The 19185-nt window shown below is 38.0% G+C and overlaps 1 protein-coding gene across 2 annotated transcripts in view; it reads right to left on the bottom strand.

Annotated features, from left to right (window-relative positions):
- NKAIN3 (sodium/potassium transporting ATPase interacting 3) overlaps positions 1 to 19185 on the bottom strand; it is a 609298-nt gene that overhangs the window by 151486 nt on the left and 438627 nt on the right. For both annotated transcript variants that reach the window (XM_066378991.1, XM_066378990.1), the window contains exon 4: positions 6971 to 7168. In XM_066378991.1, coding sequence (XP_066235088.1) covers positions 6971 to 7168 — 198 coding nt within the window. The remainder of the gene's footprint in view (positions 1 to 6970; positions 7169 to 19185) is intronic.

Genomic DNA, 19185 nt, shown 5'->3' on the forward strand with positions numbered 1-19185 from the left:
CAGGGAACAGTGATGAATGTTGATGTGACTAGATAGATAAAATGAAAAGAACAGGAGATTGGAGGAAACCAATTCCCAGATTGCCCTGATCTCCGGCTCTGACCATGGTGAAGACATTAAAGAATAAGACGTGTCAACTATTAGATATGAAGGAGAATATCTTGACAGTGAGAATTTAAGGCAATGTATATGTAAACTTAGTTCTAAAGAGAGGTAGATAAAGTGAGTTGTAAAGATCTCTTTCAGGTTTAGAGATTAGGATTTGTCAGCTAGTTGCAAACATGAGTTCCTTTAAAATATATGTATGTTGTTTAATAGTTAACATGAGACTATGGATCTGTTTACCCACAAATAACTAATCCTGAAAAATTAAAAAGGGCCATAAAATGCTTATTTATTACTAACCTATTGATCTCAGAAGTGGCAGTCCACTAAAATAGAATATCTGATAATAACTAAGATTTAAGAGTGCCCCCAATGATCAAGTAAATATTACAAAACTTGGGATTGTTTAATAATCAAAGAGAAACAAGGATACATCTCTTCCACTCTTGTTACAGTAATATAACGTTATAGTAATGAAATATATAGAAATATAGAAAAATATAGAAGATATATAGAAATAAATTAGGACATAACATTAAAAGCCATTAAGACAAGTGAATTAGACTATGCCTTCTGGGTGGGAACACTAATCTAGTGTGTACAGATATAATAGGCATACTATGCCTTTTATGCAGGTCCCAGTTAGTGTGTGTGTGTGAAGTTATATATAGATAAAAAGTGGCTTGATGTGACAATTCTGAAAATTAACATAAAAAATGGCTCCCTGCTAGGAACTCCCAAAAAAGTGGCCTGATGTGATAATGCACTAGATTAACAACTGTTAGAAAGCATATGTCCGAAAAAGGTACTAAAGCCAAGGGGCCTCTAGCTGCAGTTAGTCATTCAGATTCCAACATTGAACACATTGAACGTGGGCTGTCTCCACACCGCTCTGACCAAGGACAGCCGAGAGGAGCACACCAACGGGGCCCCAGTAAGCTGGACCCAAGCACGCCATAGGATTTGTGAATAATAAACTGCCAGTGTGATTCTTGCAACTAACTTGTGTGTCAGTCTTTGTCTTTCTTCCAGTGGCAACTGGTCTCATAGTCCTTTTTTTATTATTGATTTTAGTTTTGGTCTCATAGTCTTGAAGAGGCCATCAACCCTGCTGTTAAGCAGGAGTATCTCCTTGCATGGGGAAGTTGAATCGGGGATGCCTGATCGATGTAGAGCTCGGACTCTATTGGGACAATTCTTTTATATAAATCATGTGACGATTGAATGGTATTATTGAAAATGTGATACAACAACTAAAAACTTTTTTGAGTAAAACAGAAACGTAATTCTACATCTTTTAGCATTTTATCTCTTTCTTGAATGCTTATTTAAATCAAACTCCTTGCCATGTTCTACATATGGTCTTAAAAATTAACAAACTTATTTCTATCTATATAATAACCATGTTGATATACTGAAAATTGTTATACTCTGTCTTTAATAGCATGTTTTTAGATACACTGGGGTGTGCTTTTATAAATAACCATGAACATCATTCGAGTAGTTCTTTATTCCTGATGAATCATTTTCTTAGGAGCAATTCCACATGCCATGTCCTAGAGAGGTGGTGGCAGGCTCATCTGGGGCAGCCTCAGGAGAAGAGGGTGCAGTCAGTCCAGGAGCAGGTCAGGCGGGCCTCACATGACAAGGTATGGATTTGGATCTCATCTTGCAGGTGATGGGAATCATGGAAGGGTGATCAAAAGGAAAGTGGGCGATCAGATTTGCACTTTGTATTCTCTGGAGCAAGTGCATGCACAATGGTGGGCAGGGCAGAGGTGGGGCAGGAAGGGTGACTCAGGAGGTCATCAACCTCCTGAGAAGTGTGGAGCAGATGAGAATGAGAGGAGGGACTGATACTCCAGAGCCTGACATTGGTACTATCTTTGATTTCTCATCTCCTCCATGGGTTAAATTTTGTTCATTCCCTCAGACAGTCCACAGCCTTTCTTTAGAATCCATCCTGATCTTTAACTGGGTGTTGATGACAATTTTCAGGTCAACAAGTACCAACTGCTGATAATGAAGGCAACAGAAACCACCTCTGCCTTCTGTTCTCCCTCTCCCCCTCAAACTGACCATCTGTGAAGGAAGTTTAAGACAGATTGCTGCTGGGCAGGGATAGGCGCTCTGGGAGGGGGCCCTGGCTCCTGTGTGGGGGCCAGTTGAGTGGGATCCTAAATCATTGCCTTCTTTCTGAGTTCAGCTTTCCCCTCATGTCCGTCAAGCTTGTATACCACCCCTATTGAATGCTTGTGATGAGGCTTATGTTTCTTTTGGTTCTAGCTCTTCTCTTACACAAGACAATTGCATAGGTGGTATTCACCAGCAGAGCTGAGTCTGTGTGTGTAAGTCACTAGAACATCTCTCACTCATTTGCTAGACAGTTGCCCTGAAACCCCAAGGGACCCCCCTCCACTGTCTTGGCCACATGCTTCCAACCCTTTCTTACTTCTTGATATTCCTGGGACTCCAGCAATGACAGGGCAACCTACTTTTGCACATCCCTGTATGTGTGTGTGTGTGTGTGTGTGTGTGTGTATATATATATATAAAATATTTTTAAGACTATACATTATATATAATATTATATAATGCAGGGCATCTGGACTGAGACCAAACCTCACAGCCCTTTGTCTGTTTGCTTAATTGTTGCCCATGCACCTCAGGCTGTTAAATATTGCAATCATCATCCATATTTTTCAGTAATAAATTTGATATCCCAATACATATAAGGCAATACATACAGGAATTTTTCCCTTATCATAAGATTTAAAAAACACTATTCTAATAATTGTAAATATATGATTATAAAATAAGTGGAAAGTACAAGAAACCCACATAAAATCAAAGATAATAATACATAATTTGTATGTTGTGAAATACTCAAGCTATATTTCATTTTAATAAAAATTATATTAAAAATCTTTTCTCCTAGGTATATTACACAAGAAAAGCCAGAGATCAGCAGATAATTCTTTTTTTGCCAGAAGGCTAAATAGTCTAGTACTACAAAGGCAGACAGACAGCTTTGAATGTTCCCTAAAATAATATGTTGAGGAATTCCTTTATAAAGAAAAAAGCACTTCCAGGTGGCAACACACACTTAATTCAGTGTTTCTCTAGCATAGACTTTTATGTGACAGTTCAGCTCCTTATCAAATGAATATACTCCCACCTTGCCATTCAAGTGAATTGGAGTTACTATGGGTAAATGACTTTTTGATTCTATAGCATTCTGCTGCATCATAAAGATTTAGACATCATGCCATCATTCCTTGAAATGGTTTAGCAATTTAATATAAATAATTTTTAGAAGGAGGAAGATCTGTTTACATATGAAAGACTCTAGGAAAATGTTTCCATAAAAACCTTTAGAATCTAGTATATGATAATACTTTATTATCATAAAATAGACTGAAAATTTTTAAGAGAAAAATTTGCCTCTACATTTAATAAAATAATATATACTATATACACAAACCTATAAGGCTGTGTAAGAGTAGGGTTACAGTGTGAGTGATATTCTTTTGAGTTAATAATAACCTGCAAAAAATAATAATAATAATTACCTGCATGTCATTTTCCATATGAACAACTGTAAACCTACTTTTATCCCCTCCATGTGTGTGTGTGTGTGTATGTGTGCATGTGTGTGTGTGTGTGCATGTGTGTGTGTGTATGATTAAAGAAAGACAAGAGAATAGGAAAAGATTAATAAACGTATATCGACAATGACAGTATATATATTTTTAAAATGATTATAAAAACCAAGAATAAGCAGATTCCTTGTTATATCTCTGAATGAAAATCTTTTAGCATTGAGGTACAACATCCTTTTTTGAATTGCGTTAGATTTGGTTTTCTTTGAACAAAAACACTAAAAGACCTTTGCTTTTATAAAATTCAAAGCATTCGCTTTTCCAAAAAAAAAAATTCTAATTAAAATGTACTCTAAAATACTGTCTCAAAACTTTACATAGGCAAGTTAAAGAACAATAATTAACAGAGCAAGATAAGACCACTACACCAGTGGCCCCAAATGAGCTTTGTTTCCTCATCTTCTCACCTTTCCATAGGCCCTTCCCAAAATGACTCTGGGTTTGGTCATATCAGTCAGATGAGGGCTTGTAGCCAAATGGATGATAGTAAGCATTACTCAAGTACAGGAATACCTCAGAGATATTGGGAGTTTGGTCCAGACCACTTCCATAAAGCAAATATCACAGTAAAACAAGTCACAAATTCTTTGGTTTCCCAGTACTTAAAAATGCTTACACTACACTGTCGCCTATTAAGTATGCAATAGAATTATGTCTAAAAAGATAATGTACATACCTTAATTAAAATATTTTACTGTTAAAAAATGCTAACCATTATTTGAGCTTGTTGGACAAAATGGTGCCAATAGACTTGCTCAGTGTAGGGTTGCCACTAACTTTCAATTGGTAAGATGCAATACCTGAAAGGTGCAATAAGGTGGGGTGCAGCAAAACGAGGTGTGCTTGTAGAGGCTTGAAAAAGGCTTGCATGTTGGGCTTCTCTAAGAAATCGGGTGTCTTGCTGTAAGAAAGTCTGTCAACTTTTCTACAAAAAGAGATGCCACGTAGAGGAGAATTTACTAACAGCCAGCACCAGACATCTGAGTGAGTTCTTCCTGTATTTTCTAGCCCTAGCAGAGGTCCTGGTCAAAAGACTCACAGGAGTGACCCTAGCAAAATTATGTGCAACAGGACTATCTAGCTGGGTGGGCCTTGCCAAAATCCCTGATATACAGAAGTCTAAGCAATAAACTGGTATTATTTTCAGTAATGACATTTTGGAGTGTTTTGTTACAAAGCAGCAGATAACAAATACAGTAAATGGTATCAAGGTGTGTTGTGCATGAGGTACATTACAGAGATAGAATTACTCAAGGATGCATTTTAGGGGGAAATTTACTATGATTAATAGCAATAAAAATTATCAAGGCAAAGGTAAAAGGGGTTTGAACTTATGTAACCTAAAGTAGAATAAAGAAAAAGAATCAACACAACAATAAGCTATACAACATCACCAGATGGAGAAACATCAGCCTGGCCTCTATAGTAATAGCTAGTTAAAGCAATAGACTAAGAAAAAGAGAATTATGAGTATGTACAAATCTCACCAAAATGTGGAAGAACACATCACCAGACCAAGAAGCCTCAGCCTGATCTCCAAAGTTGGCCACCCACCCCGCCATGCTCGTTGATGAGGGTAGAGTTCTCTACAGCTTCAGGGACCCTACCTATTTTATGGGAAAATTTTGGCTGGAGGCTATTACATGACGGCCTTTCTTGCATACCCTCTAGGAACAAGGAAAGGTCACCACATTTGGAATAATTAACTAGGCTGGCAGTCAAGTGATAAGAACATCTTCCCTGGCTTCAAGGGAAATTTCAGCAGGATGTCTTATCTCACCCCGAGTAAATGACTCAGTCATTCTTGTAATGATTTTATTATTATTATTATTATTATTATTATTATTATTATTAGAGGAGGGAAGGCAGAGAGACAGACTCCAGCATACATCCTTATCAGAATCCAACAGATAAGCCCACAAGGGGGCGATGTCTGCCCATCTTGGGCCATTGCTCCATTGCAACTGGAGCCATTTTTTAGCACCTGAGGTGGAGGCCATGGAGCCATCCTCAGCACCTGAAGCCAACTTGAGCCAATCAAACTATGGCTGTGGAAAAGAAAGAGGGAGAAAGAGAAAGAGAGAGAGAGAAGGGGGAGGCATGGAGTTAGAGATGGTCCCCTCTCCTGTGTGCCCTGACTGGGAATCAAACCCAGGACATCCACATTCTGGCTTGATGCTCTACCACTGAGTCAACCAGCCAGGGCCCTGTAACCACTTTTTGTGACCCTTATTATTTTTATTCAATTGAGTTCAAATTAATATATTTTTTATATACTATTCTTCCACAAGGATTTCTCAAAGTTCTTTTTAGAAATAATTGCAAGGTAAATTCTTCACTGACATACACCTCTTATATTTCTGTCATCTATTAAATAATTATTGCACTAAAGTCTCTGATTCTGACTTTAATCAGTTGGATAGGACTGAGGTGGTTAGTTTATGTGAAAAGCATGGTTAAAAATGGCTGTATTATGTACTGACTCCAACAAAATGCCAAGTGCTTGCTGCATCTCAAAGAAATAATCTTCTTGATGATGGTATATAGCTTAAATTAATTCCACTCCACACTGCAATCAAACTGTAGGTGAGATAGCATGGTGGAAAAAATTTTTAAGAAATTTCAAGCATATAAACCTTCTGTGGTCCAATCAAGCCATTTCTGCTCTGTGTTGCTCTATATGAAACTGTATCCTAATCCCAAATTTTAGGTAGTAGAATGTATAATACTCTGGAGGGATTTATTTTCTTAAGAAATAATTTTTTTTGAAATATGAAGTTTATTAGATTGAAGAAACAATTGGGTGTGTTTCCATCTTCTTTCTCTGGAACCAATGTGCATCAGTAAAACAATGCAAGAGAAGGAGAAGCTGTAATAGTTGTAGTGGAAGTAGCAGGACTTGAGGCAGTGGGCGGCCAGCATACTACTTCTGGAATACTGCGGTACTCTTTCATTGAATGGGTAGATCCTATTTCAAATTAGAAACTACAGCAACTAACTGGTTCTAAAGACAATGCATCCAGATACCAATCGGAAATGCTGCCACTAAGTGCACCTAATGTTAGCATGATTAATGCTATTTCCATTGCTTAAAGGGTGCTCTCTGTGTGCTCATTGATGGTGTTATACAGACAGATGGCTTATATATAACATGGCAGTAAAGGAGAGTCCCAATCAGACAATGACATCAATGTGACACTTACGGAGAGTAGGATTTGGATGGCGCTGTGGATGACCTCCAGGTACTGGAAGTCGACCATGCAGCCTGTGACGGAGACATACGTGTAGTCGTCCATCATGCCGTGGGCTGACGGAGGCAGCACTCTTCGGACACAACCGGGTCCATGTTCCCGCCACCATGAGCGGTGTACAGAAATGTTGAATGTCATTAGATCTGTATCCTAGGTGGGCAGGAGACAAGAGAACAAAAAGAGAAAATCATATCATATCATATCTTTGATTTTTTACCTTAAGGAGACTTCAGGATGGATGAAATTGTTGAAATGATTTAAATTTCAAGTGAAAAGTAACAAAGACAAAATCAGAAATGCTTATATGTATCTTATGCCTCAATTGTGGGGTACAAATTATTCAATGTAGAGATATAATCTTTTGAATAATAACATTTTAAGGTTAGTATATATCAATGACCCAGCAATGAAACCCTTTACATATGTTCCTTTTAAAAGTTAATTTGTTCATTTTGAAACTTTTTGTCTGTATTTTCTTGTTGTTTCATCATCATCACCATCACGTACTAACATTTATTGAGTGCTTTATTGTATGTAGACATCTTTCTAAGCACTTTTCACATACTATATCCTTTTATTTTCATGTATATACTATTGTCAACCCAATTTACAGTGGGCTGAATAACAGTCCACCCAGAACACATGTAAGTTCTACTCCCTGGAACCTATGGATTTCACCTCCTATGGCAGTAAGAGACTTTGCAGGTGTGATTGAGTTAAGGATCATGACATGGGGGGATTATTTCAGATTATCTAAGTGGGGCCTGAATGCAATCATATGTACCCTATGATAGGAAGGCAGAGGGAGATTAGATATAAGAGAGAATAGAACAAGGCAATGTGACCATGGAGACAGAGATCAGAGTGATGTGGCCATAAGCCCAGGAATGTTGGCAGTCACTAGAAGCTAAAAAAGGTAAGAAAGGATTCTCCCCTAAAGCTCCAAAAGGGGCATGGCCTTGCTAACACCTTGATTTCATCCCAGTGAAACTGATTTCAAACTTTTGGCCTCCAGAACAGTGAGAGAATAAATTGCTGTTATTTAAGATACCAGGTTTGTGGTAATTTGTTATAGAGAAGTTATAAGAAATTAATACACCCTGGCTTGTTGGCTTAGCGGTAGAGCATTGGTCTGGCATGTGGAAGTCCTGGGTTCAATTTTTGGCCAGGGCATGCAGGAGACGCACCCATCTGCTTCTCCACTCTTCCCCCTCTCCTTACTCTCTAACTCTCTCTTTCTCTCCTGCAGCCAGGGCTCCACTGGAGTAAAGTTGGCCCGGGTGCTGAGAATGGCTCCATGGCCTCCACCTCAGGCACTAGAATGGCTCCAGCCACCACAGAGCAAAACCCCATATGGGTAGAGCATCACCCCCTGGTGGGCGTGCCAGGTGGATCCAGTTGGGTACATGCTGGAGTCTGTCTGACTGCTCCCCTGCTTCTAATTTTGGAAAAATACAAAAAAAAAAAAAAAAAAAAGTAAAAAGAAAAAAAGAAATTAATATAGATGAAAAAAGTAAGTCACAGAAAAGTAAAATAAAGCGCTCCATTTAGTTAATGAATAAATTAAATAAATTGCTCAATTTAGTTAATGAATAGTTTAAATAACTTGCTTATTTAGCGGCTGACCCAAACCTCGATCCCATGCAGTCTGTACCTCTGTGTACTATCCCATTACCTACTGTGCACTCCCCCCGCCTTTACAGGTCCTCATAATCTGAAAGGAGCTAGGTCCCTCCTTAGTTGTCTCCAGAAAATTCCACCCCAGCCAGAGTAAAAGAACAAAGAAGGCAATCCTCGACACATACATATCAAAATAACCTTTTAGAGCTCCTAGCAGAGCAGAAGCCCAGATGTTTATCATCAGGAGATAGCCTTTGGTATCCGTGGAGTGTCAGCCACGAAGGACTAAGATTATAATGTTTTCGTCACAATAATAGACTGAAGAGACTAGATGTAGAACCAGCCTCTGGACTCTCAAATAAACTAAAGATTACACAGAGCAGGAGCAGGAGGTGTGATGAAGGAGAGTGCAGGGCGGCCTGGGGACCAGGACACGGGACTGGCAGGGAAGTTGTGGACACAGGAGCCGGGTCCACTTCTGTTAATTTCCCAGTCACCACTTCAAGCGAGCTCTGTGGGGAACGTTTCGGAATGGGCACAATCATGGCCTGTGCTCAGAGACCCAGAACCTGTCTAATGGTTGTGTAATACAAATGATGCTCATGTCCAGCTCAGCAGGGTGAAGGCTGTCCCTACCTCAGTGCGCAGAATGCTTGCTTCTAAGTGCCAGAGACTGAGTTTGGAACTCTAAAAACACAGGGGAAGCTGGTGTGAAATGCAAAGCCCTTGAACTTACATGTAGCTGGCCCTGAAACTAACCAGTGTGGGAGCATTTTGAGCAAGGAATTGGGGAAGCCCTCTCCTGTCGTCTTTGCTGTGTGTGTACGGGAATCGTGAGGTTAGGAACATTTCCAGTTCACGTCAGCAGGCAAAGTTACTCCACAGTTTTATATTTTTATCAACTCAGGAGTTCAAAATATCATTATAAGTATGCCTCAGATTTTATCAACAATAAAACATTTTACCTGGTTTTTTTTTGTTTTTTTTGGTTGTCGGTTTGCTACACATATCATTCAGTTACCTTCACAGTTACAGCGCTTTATTGATAATAAAACATTTTACACCATTGTTTTGGTTGTTGGCTTGCTACATGAGTCATTTGCGGGAACCCTCTAAAGAGAAAATAAAATAATTGCTTTAGCTAGTGAATTAAGTTTAACAAGAAGCATTTCACCTGCAGGCAAACTTCACACTGCTCCTTTTCCTGGCCATCAAGTTCAATCTCTTAAAGTTAGTCTTGATGACTACAGAAGAACTATTCTTTCTCATTTTAACAGAATTCATTAGGTTCAGGATGAACTACCATAATCTCTAAATTTATAGCAATTTCTATTGCAGAACTATAAGTTCCCTTCAATAAAACTGACTAAAATTTTATACGTATTTGTTACACTCATAAAATCTCAGAGTAGCTATCACTTAACTTGTTGACACTGTAACATATTTATAAAGTGCACTATTCTTCGTAATGATGGTATTAACATTGGAATGAGAACAGCAATATGTTGGGGTTAAGGGCAGGCCATCCCCAAATATGCCAAAGTAGCATGCTGATGATTTTGAATTAAAGTTACTTGGGAAACAGTCAGTGCAAGAGGAACACCCTGACCCTTCTCTCTGTCCCCTGAAAACAGGAACTAAATATCCCAGGTGAAAGGTCCCCTACCTGTACCAGGGGGTGCAGAGACGTTTTATCACTAGAGATAGAGAATTAAGGGCCCAGGAGCCTATGTAAATGAGCCTTGCTCTTTTACTAACTTCCTGCCCTAAGCTCAGTCCCCTCCTGCCTACTTCACTAGTCATGCTCCCAAGCCTCAGTTTCTTTGCCCTGCCAATTCCTCACAAATTGATTATTATTTTTGTCTAAAAAGTATAAAAGCTGATTGCTTTGGTTAGTTCTGCAGGTCCCATTTCTTTGACACCTTTATATGTATGAATTAATTGTCCCCCACCCCCATCCTGTTAATCTGTCTTGTGTCAGTTTGATTAGACCAACCAAAAGAACCAGCGCGGATGGGGGAAGGGATTTTCTTTTCCCTGCAATGGCATCAAATTATACTTAAAGTTCAATTTTATTATTTAAATTTGGTATAGAACTGCATCGTAAGTTTGTGTCTGATTTCTATCTCCTTTGAACATTTAGGAAAACCTTGACACATGGTAACTCAGTTTTGAATATGAGGCACATCAGAGGAAATGCAACACAGAAAACTACAATCTTTTTATAAAGAAAAAATAAATGAATACAGAAGATTATTCATTTTGTGGGAACTTTTCATTCCCACATCAAAGCATGTAGTTTGGAAATACATGGATTAATACTTAACCATAGCTCAACAAAGTAATCATAAACATAATTTTGAGCAGCTCAAATATCATTTCCCTTAAGCTTCGTGGAATTAAGCTATTATATGATGATTTAAGCACGTCATGGTTAAGAAATTGACAACTGAAGCCCCTGCCATTTTTTTTAGACTTTAAATGATATAAACAATGAAATTTGTGTTTATGCAAGCATACGTGGTTATTAAAGGGACAGTTTGTAGAACGCGGAAGAAGAAAGCAGGAGAGAAATGAGAAACACCAGATAGAGGCAGAAGGGCTTGGAAGGTGCGAGAGCAGCCTGCAGAGAGAGAGGACATCGCGGCCGACAGAAGAGAGGATGTCAGGGAAGATGGAGATGCCATAAATCAAAGCCTCCTGGAAAAGGACCACTGAACTTGCTGATTGGTGTGGGAAAGGAGAACCTTACATAACGCAACGCCAGGGGAGTATCAAGAGTGAAAAACTGGATTACAAGAGATTGAGAAACCTGAGAAGAGAGGAGTTTTTTTTTTTTTTCATGAAGTTTTGGAGTCAAGGTTGTGGGAACATAGGAGAGGGGTTTCAAGGGGGTCAAGGAAAACATCAGTCAATACGTGGAAAACCCAATGATACCCACATCTGCTTATGTTCACCAAATCATTACTTAACCAAAAATTATTCCAGAATATCTGCTTTTCCCCTAGTATCTACTCTGGTAAATAGTAAATGTTTAAAAGCTTTTTCATCTCACTAGAGTAAATTAAGAACTTGTTCTCATTTTATTTAAATATTTGAATTTAAAAACAAGAATTTCCAGAATTTATTTGAGTTGTTCATTAACTGTGTATGTAGACATGCCTGCCTATGTTCTATTCACAATGAGCAGCTACAGTATTGGAATCATTCACATCCTAAAAATTTTAATATTCACCTCTTTCATGGTGAATATAATTTAATATATTATATTAATATAATATTTAATATATTTATATTTTAATATAATTATATTTAATATAATTTCTCATTAATCAAGGAGCTAATCTTGCTTTATTCTTTGTTCTTTTAATTATCTGGTTTTTAGGTATGTGCTTAATTTTAGCTAATCCTCTCTATTTTTAGAAATGGAGTCCCAAGTATTCATATTTTTTTCCTTTCTTCTTAGTTGTGGCTTAAGGAGTTGAATTTATTTTCCTAAGGCTACTCAATTCCTTTATCACTTCTTCTATCTAAGCCAACCCATCTGAGAGTGTATTCAAGAAATAGAGTTAGCTTTCAGTTTATATTCATATAATAGAATTTAAGCCAGTTTAAACTTCTTTTAATATGCGTATTTCTGTCAGAATATGAATTAACAAAGTTAAAACAATCTTCTTACATTTCTAGTTGTTTTCTTTTACTAAACATTTCAGAGAACACCGTAGATCTAGATAATAAAGGACAAACAGTACTTCGTAGTGAGGTTTCAATATTTGGAGCCCGAAATACAAAGATTTAGCACCAGTTCAAATATATTTACAATGATAGATGTTATTTTCCTACATTAAAAGCAGCATTTACAGGTAGGTTTAGAGGAGGGTATTCTAGCTTCCTTTAGGAAGTGTTTGTCATTTGCTCTTGCTCTCTTAAGGTCATAAGAGTTCCTGCAAGCCATGAACTAGTCATTGACATTGCAAATGAAAAGCAGTCAGAGTGAGGAGTGGACACTGATGATATTAGTTTTTTGTTTTTCATCTTTCCAACTAGGTCTTGCTGGGATTTTTCAATTTTCTTCCATTGATCATGGACCAGGGGCAGAGCTTAAAGTAATCAGGCTTTTTGTTTTCATTCTGGGGCTTAATTTCCTACATTGGACCCCTTCAGAAAGCAACAAAGTCTCACCCATCTATTCAACAGATATTTCTGGAGTTTCAATATGAGCTATGCATTGAGATTTAAGAGAGAATATAAAATATTGGCACTTCCCCCAAGAAACATACAATCGAGTGGAGAAGACAGGTAATAGACAAAAATAATTATACATTGCAAAACTAATATAAAGAAAATGATGTGAAGGAGAGTAATCGGGGTGAGGAATTGTCAGAGAAGGTTTCTCTAATAGCTGATATTTGGACTAACACCTGTTATAGGAAACAGAATTAGACATGTGAAGATTCCGGGAAAGAGTGTGGCATGCAGACAGACTACAAGTGCAAAGACCATGAGATGGTAAAGAGTTCTGACTATTCAGGGACTGACTGATGGCCCATACAGCTGGAGTGAAGCTGAGGGGAGGGCAGGAGTCCTATAAGACATAGGAAACAAGACATGCCAAAGAGTCTGGATTACATTCAGAGTCCTGGTGGGAAGTCAAAGATGGATAGCACTTGCTGTGCATTTCTAAGAGATGATTTTAATACCTGTAGAGAAATAGGTTTGATGGGTTAAAAGTGGAAGCCAGTTAGGTGGTTACTGTAGCAGGTATGGTGACCAGGAGAGAGGTAGATTAGGTAGCTGTAGAGAAGGGCAGGGCAGTGAGGCAAGACATTTGGCAGGCAAAATAGCATGTGAGAGGAGCGGAAGAAATAAATAAAGGATGACTCAGGTTTCTGAGTGAAAGAAAGGCTCCCATTGGTTGACGACAATTCCCTGAAGAAGAGCTTCTGGGAGCCATTAGTAGCCGACAGTTGCAGCAGTTGAGGGGTGGGCACACTGACTATAAAGGACGAAGGAATGGACACTAAAATGATATTTACATCAGCTGGCATTTTAAAACCATTTTCCTTATATGCAGATTAAAAGAAAATAAATAATCATGTTCCATGATGTTAAAAATAAGGATTTGCAGGGTAAGAGGAGAAAAAAAACTAAGATCAAAGAAAGTAACTGTAAATAGTGTGATTTGGAAAACAAAGAGTCTACTGTTCTTCTTGCTTGTCACATAAATTTAGCAATGTATTTTATTACTTAACTCCTCTCCATCCTGATTACCTGGCTAACTTCTATCTATTTTTAGGTTTCAACAGAGACATCACTTCCTTTGGAAAGTCATGTCTGGAAAATCTAGGTAATGTAACCTTTCTAAGGTCCCAACTGCCCAATTCTTCTACATAATTTTATACCTTTATTTGGATGGGATGATACTTTTTTAACAATCAATTTTCTGACCCACCTACCATAGTATAAGCCAACTATCATCTGCTTTGTTTTCCAAGTGCCAGGCTTGCTGTAACAGCTCTCCCTTTATTGTATATATATATGGAGGTGGACAAAAGTAGATTTACAGTGGTTAAACGGAAAATAATACAATAAATAACACAAGAATAAACTCTGTGTTTTGCATACTCACAACTGTAAACCTATTTTTGCCAACCTCCTGTATATATGTATATTTTTAATCAAAATGATGAACAAATCTAACTGCTGGGTTTTTTTAGGCACACTCTCAATTGAGAAAACCTAAAAAAACCCCAACAACAAAAAGCCATGGTACCTCCATCAAAGTTCCCCATGTATTGCTAGTGTAAGTGTGAATTTGTGCAACCACTTTGGAAACAGTTTTGTATCCCCACTAGAACTAGATATATGTATGCCTTATAATTTAGCAAGCCCACCCCTGGTTACATAATCAGTAGAGATAGATGCATACGTTTACCAAAGACCTGTACAAGAATGTTCTCAGAAGCTTTTAATATCAAAACCTGAAAGTGATCCATTAACAGTAGAATAGGCAAAAAAAAAAAAAAAAAGTGGTATATTCACACAATGATAATTCCACAACAATAGAAACAAATGAACTGGTGATACACATAAGGACATGGTTGAATCTCGTGGTTGTGATGTTAAGTGCAGGATGTCAGAGTGAATAGAACATATATTCTATGATTACATTTCTATAGGGTCCTAAAAAAGCAGGACTGATCGGTAGGGAAAAGGTTGAATGGGTACTAATGGGGAGGAAGGTTGTGGCCAGAACTGGCATTTATTGGGTGTTGAAAAATTACATGATTTCTTTTAAACCACAAACCTTTTTTCTACATAGAGAAATTTGTGATTTTGGGATTTTCCAAGTTTATATTTACTTGTCTCATTCATTTTGGAATTGATATGAATCTTTTCAAACACATTTTAAAAAAAAGTTATGGTAAGTGTGAAGAGAATCAGCCATCTTCCTCATCTTAAATTAAAAGAATACTGGTCAAAGATCCAGTTTCCTTCCTTAAATAAGCTCCTCTGAGCCATTTGATGCTGTCAAAAGGAACCAAACAAAAATTTCCTGGTTCTAGTTCAGGCCAGTTGGCTCAGTGGGTAGAGTGTTGGCACAGCATATGAATATCCCGGGTTTGATTCCCGGTCAGGGCACACAAGAGAAGCGAATACCTGCTTCTTTCTCCCTCCCTTTCCCTTTCTCTTTTTCTTCCCCTTCCACAGCCAGTGGCTTGGTTGGTTCCAGCATAGGCCCTGAGTGCTGAGGATAATTCAGTTGGTTTGAGTGCATCAGCCTCAGGCGCTAAAAGTAACTCACTTGATTAGAGGATACAACCCAGACTCAGGTTCCAGGGTGGATCCTGGTCAGGGTGCATGTGGGAAGCTGTTTCACTATCTCACCTCCTCCCACTTAAAAAAAAATGTCCTGGTTCCTAATAATGACTCTAGAGAAATGATTAGTCCCATTAGAAAAAATGATGTGAATAAAGCCCACTTTTTTGAAGGGCCACTATGAAGGCAGGTAAGGAAAGCACAGTGAGAAGTCAACAAAAAACTTGAATTTTCAAGAAAAACTTTGTTTTCTTGTGAATGTCAAACTCTCCTCCTCTTGTGTGTATTTATTTTTTAGTTGTCCATTCACTAGCCATACCTTCCTTTATACTTGTTTGTCTACTTTTGACGTTCACCAGGTCCGAAGGGCAGAATTGGGAATGTCTGAGACAACAGCGTTTTAGACAAATGCTAAGCATTTGAGCATTGAAACCATTTCATGCCAACAATGCCTCAAATGTTATTTGTGAAAGTATAAGGTATAGTCACAGATATTGACACTTATGGCACGTAATTGCTGCACCTGAATACATTAAGATTTGCCTACAGAAGATTTAAAAAAATAAGCATACATTTCATTTATACTCTATGAATTTTAAACACCTGTAGTTTACTTAGTTAATTACCAAGCCCATTCAACACATCTGGCTTCTCTGTCTTTGTGTTATCAGTAATTATTTAATTATAATATTATGCCTTTTATGCTAATTAGGATTTTGAGACCATAAAAATGTGCTACCTTTGTGCTTCCTGCTGGCACTAATGGGTTATATTTATAGTTTGGTGTATTTATAATTCATGCACGCATATGCACGTAGGCACATATTTTACTTCATCTCCACAACAGAAATTTTTCTAAAATTCAATCTGGTTTTTATTTTTTTGCTAAGTTTACCACCTGGAAGGAATTACCTTGATTCCCCCACCACCATTTTGGTAGGAAAAAGTACTTTGTTTAACAAAACAATAACAACAAGATGTGATATGATTCTTTAAAAAAAATAGAAAGGGAAAAATCATATAATCTTTCAGATGTTCCCTTTTTGAAAGGTAGTTGGATAAATAGGGCAATGTTGGTCTTTTTGACCTGTGGATGTGGCTACTGCTGTGGTTTACAACTCTGCAAAGGAAGACTGCTTTTCTTAATTGCTTCCTTTGCTAAAATAATTGTGAATGCTGGAAAGAAGTTTGATTAACTTCAGACTTGGATGTGGTGAAAACCTCCCTGGCAGGTTCTCATCTATCACTGTGAATCTCAAGTCGCAGGGGAACCACCTTGGATGGCTTTCAGGAGATAGCGTCTTGGGATCTGGAAGTTTCTGAGACATTGACTCAAATACAACTCACTGGGTGGATTTTCATCATAGCAGTGGGATACGTGTTCACCCATTCTCATTGCTTGACTCCTCATTAGCGTCTTTATGGTTCCATATAAATTTTGGCGCACGCGCGCGTATGTGTGTGTGTGTGTGTCCTACTTACTTTGCTGTGGGGAGGACCTGAGCTAAAAACAAAAGCCCACCTCTCCCCACGGTAGGTATCTATATTCCCTTTGAGAATATTGTTTCTCTTCGTGTCTCCATGGATCCCTTGATATGACTAAAAGTAATCATGCCTTTTGCAAACATTGGCTCTATACCTTCCTTCTAAACAAGATTAAATTATCACCATTCAGGTATTCCACAAGTGTGGAAAGTCCAGTGGCCACAAAGGAATTACCTAACAGTAAACGCTGTTTTATTTGATTACTATTTAGTTATTTCTGTGGGAATGATAATGAAGGTCATTTTCTTCTTCTTCTATTTTTTTAACCCCAATGGCTGAGTCATGAGATTTATCTTCCATGGTGTTGTAAGGAGTTCAGGGTGCTTCCAAGCTATTAATTAACTCATATTAGAAAGTAAATTCTTACTAGGAATGATTACTCTCAATAATTTTAATTTCCTTCATTGAAGGAAAGACTACTTTTAGCTCTTTCCCAGTTAAAGTTGGATTTGAAGTTTTCCAGGCAATACTTGAATCCTTTCCAATTCGCAGATCACAAAGATCCCATTTCTTTTCATGGGCCACTGGTCAATTTCTGGCTGTTCTCTTTGCAGATAGAGGCTGCTCTTAAATCAAAACATCCATGTTGTCCAAAAACACACATAACTGTACTTTCCACGAGCTCCCAGGGGAATACACATACTATTATGCAAGGTGGGAAAACTCTCTTTTCACAAATAGGCCTCTAGCCACCAAATAATCCTCCCACCATGAGCTATGATTATTGGTAGAATCTTCAAGGGACAATGGGTAGTCTACTGTGGCTGTATCTTTTGCAGTGTCTGAGTGACATCAGGATGAAGTCATAAGTGTCTGTGGATGCTCTGCCCTATTTCTCCTCTGTCCAAACACAGGAGACCTTCAAACAGTACAAGTTTCCTCCTTATGAATATAATAGTCTCACTATACATGAAGATTAATTTTAAAATCTCATTAGGTCTCCAAATCATTTTTGAAAATGAAAATGCATAAAATTTTCCTTGCTCATTTCTTTAACAGGAAGGCTGTTTAAAGTCATCATCCTCTATTCATCACAGTACAAAAATTTTTTGTAATTTCTTAATTTGCGAGTTATAATCTAAATATATATAGTCTATATAGATTAAAATATATCAGTGAATAAAAACAGAGGTATTTAGAACTATTTCACTGAGAGCTGTTTATGTAGAAAATAACTCATACAGTCTGATATAGTTTTCCTATAACAGTGATGATTTGAACATCTTGTCAACCAGTGATGAGGTCTGGTGGCATCTTATCTGTTGAAACTCAGTGTTCATCAGAAGCTCTGTGCTTGTCGAAAAGCCTGGTTTAGAGGCCACGGGTAGGTGAGGCAGAGCATAGTTCAGTCAGTAACCAGAATATGACAGCACCACTCACCAATCATGGGTCCAAGTCTTTTTCTCTGAGTCTGGGAATGAAATATACAGTTTCTGAGGAAGTCTAGCACTTAAAAGTTAGTTTGGAGACTTTACAGAAATAGAGCAAACAGAGATGATTTTTTTTCTTTTTACTGTCAAAACTATCATTTTCTAAAAGATCTCTTTTTTCAGTGAAAGGCTCTATCCCTGAGGATCCCGTCTGGCTGAGGAAGTGGGACACATGGCCCTCAAAGGCAGCAGTTGCACCAGAGCCTGGCAAAGCAGCCGGAAGACATACAGTTGGCCTCACCTTCTCATCATAGTCCCACTGTGAAGAGAAAGAAATCTCAATTTGAGTCGTAGGCTATTGGCTGATTTTTTTTTTTTTAAAACCTTTAATCAAATGAGAATGAATAGAGTGGCCAGGCACTGGCACCCGCTCCATGTCCTTCAGGAGTTCAATTTTCATGTGCCTGGTTCATATTCTTTAATTTCAGGCCATGCGCCCAGTAGCAGGACTGTTATACTTCAGGCAAATTATATAAGATTTACATTTCAATTAAAAGTCCAGGCAATTCCCTTATACTTTAAAACTGAGACATTCTTCAGTAAAATAGTATGCTATCTGGTACATCTGCTTCTTTTGGGGACAGTTGTATGTTTAAACTTCCAATTTCTAGATGTGACTCTGAGAAGGTTATACATATTACTCCAGGACAGACAAGGTCATGCAGAAAGCCACCGGATTGGAGACTATGTGTGACATAAATTCTATGAGGGCAGACATCTTCCTGATCATCCCCTCCCCACGGTCTCAGTATG

Source organism: Saccopteryx leptura, chromosome 3, assembly GCF_036850995.1.
Source record: "Saccopteryx leptura isolate mSacLep1 chromosome 3, mSacLep1_pri_phased_curated, whole genome shotgun sequence".
Taxonomy (NCBI): Eukaryota; Metazoa; Chordata; class Mammalia; order Chiroptera; family Emballonuridae; genus Saccopteryx; species Saccopteryx leptura.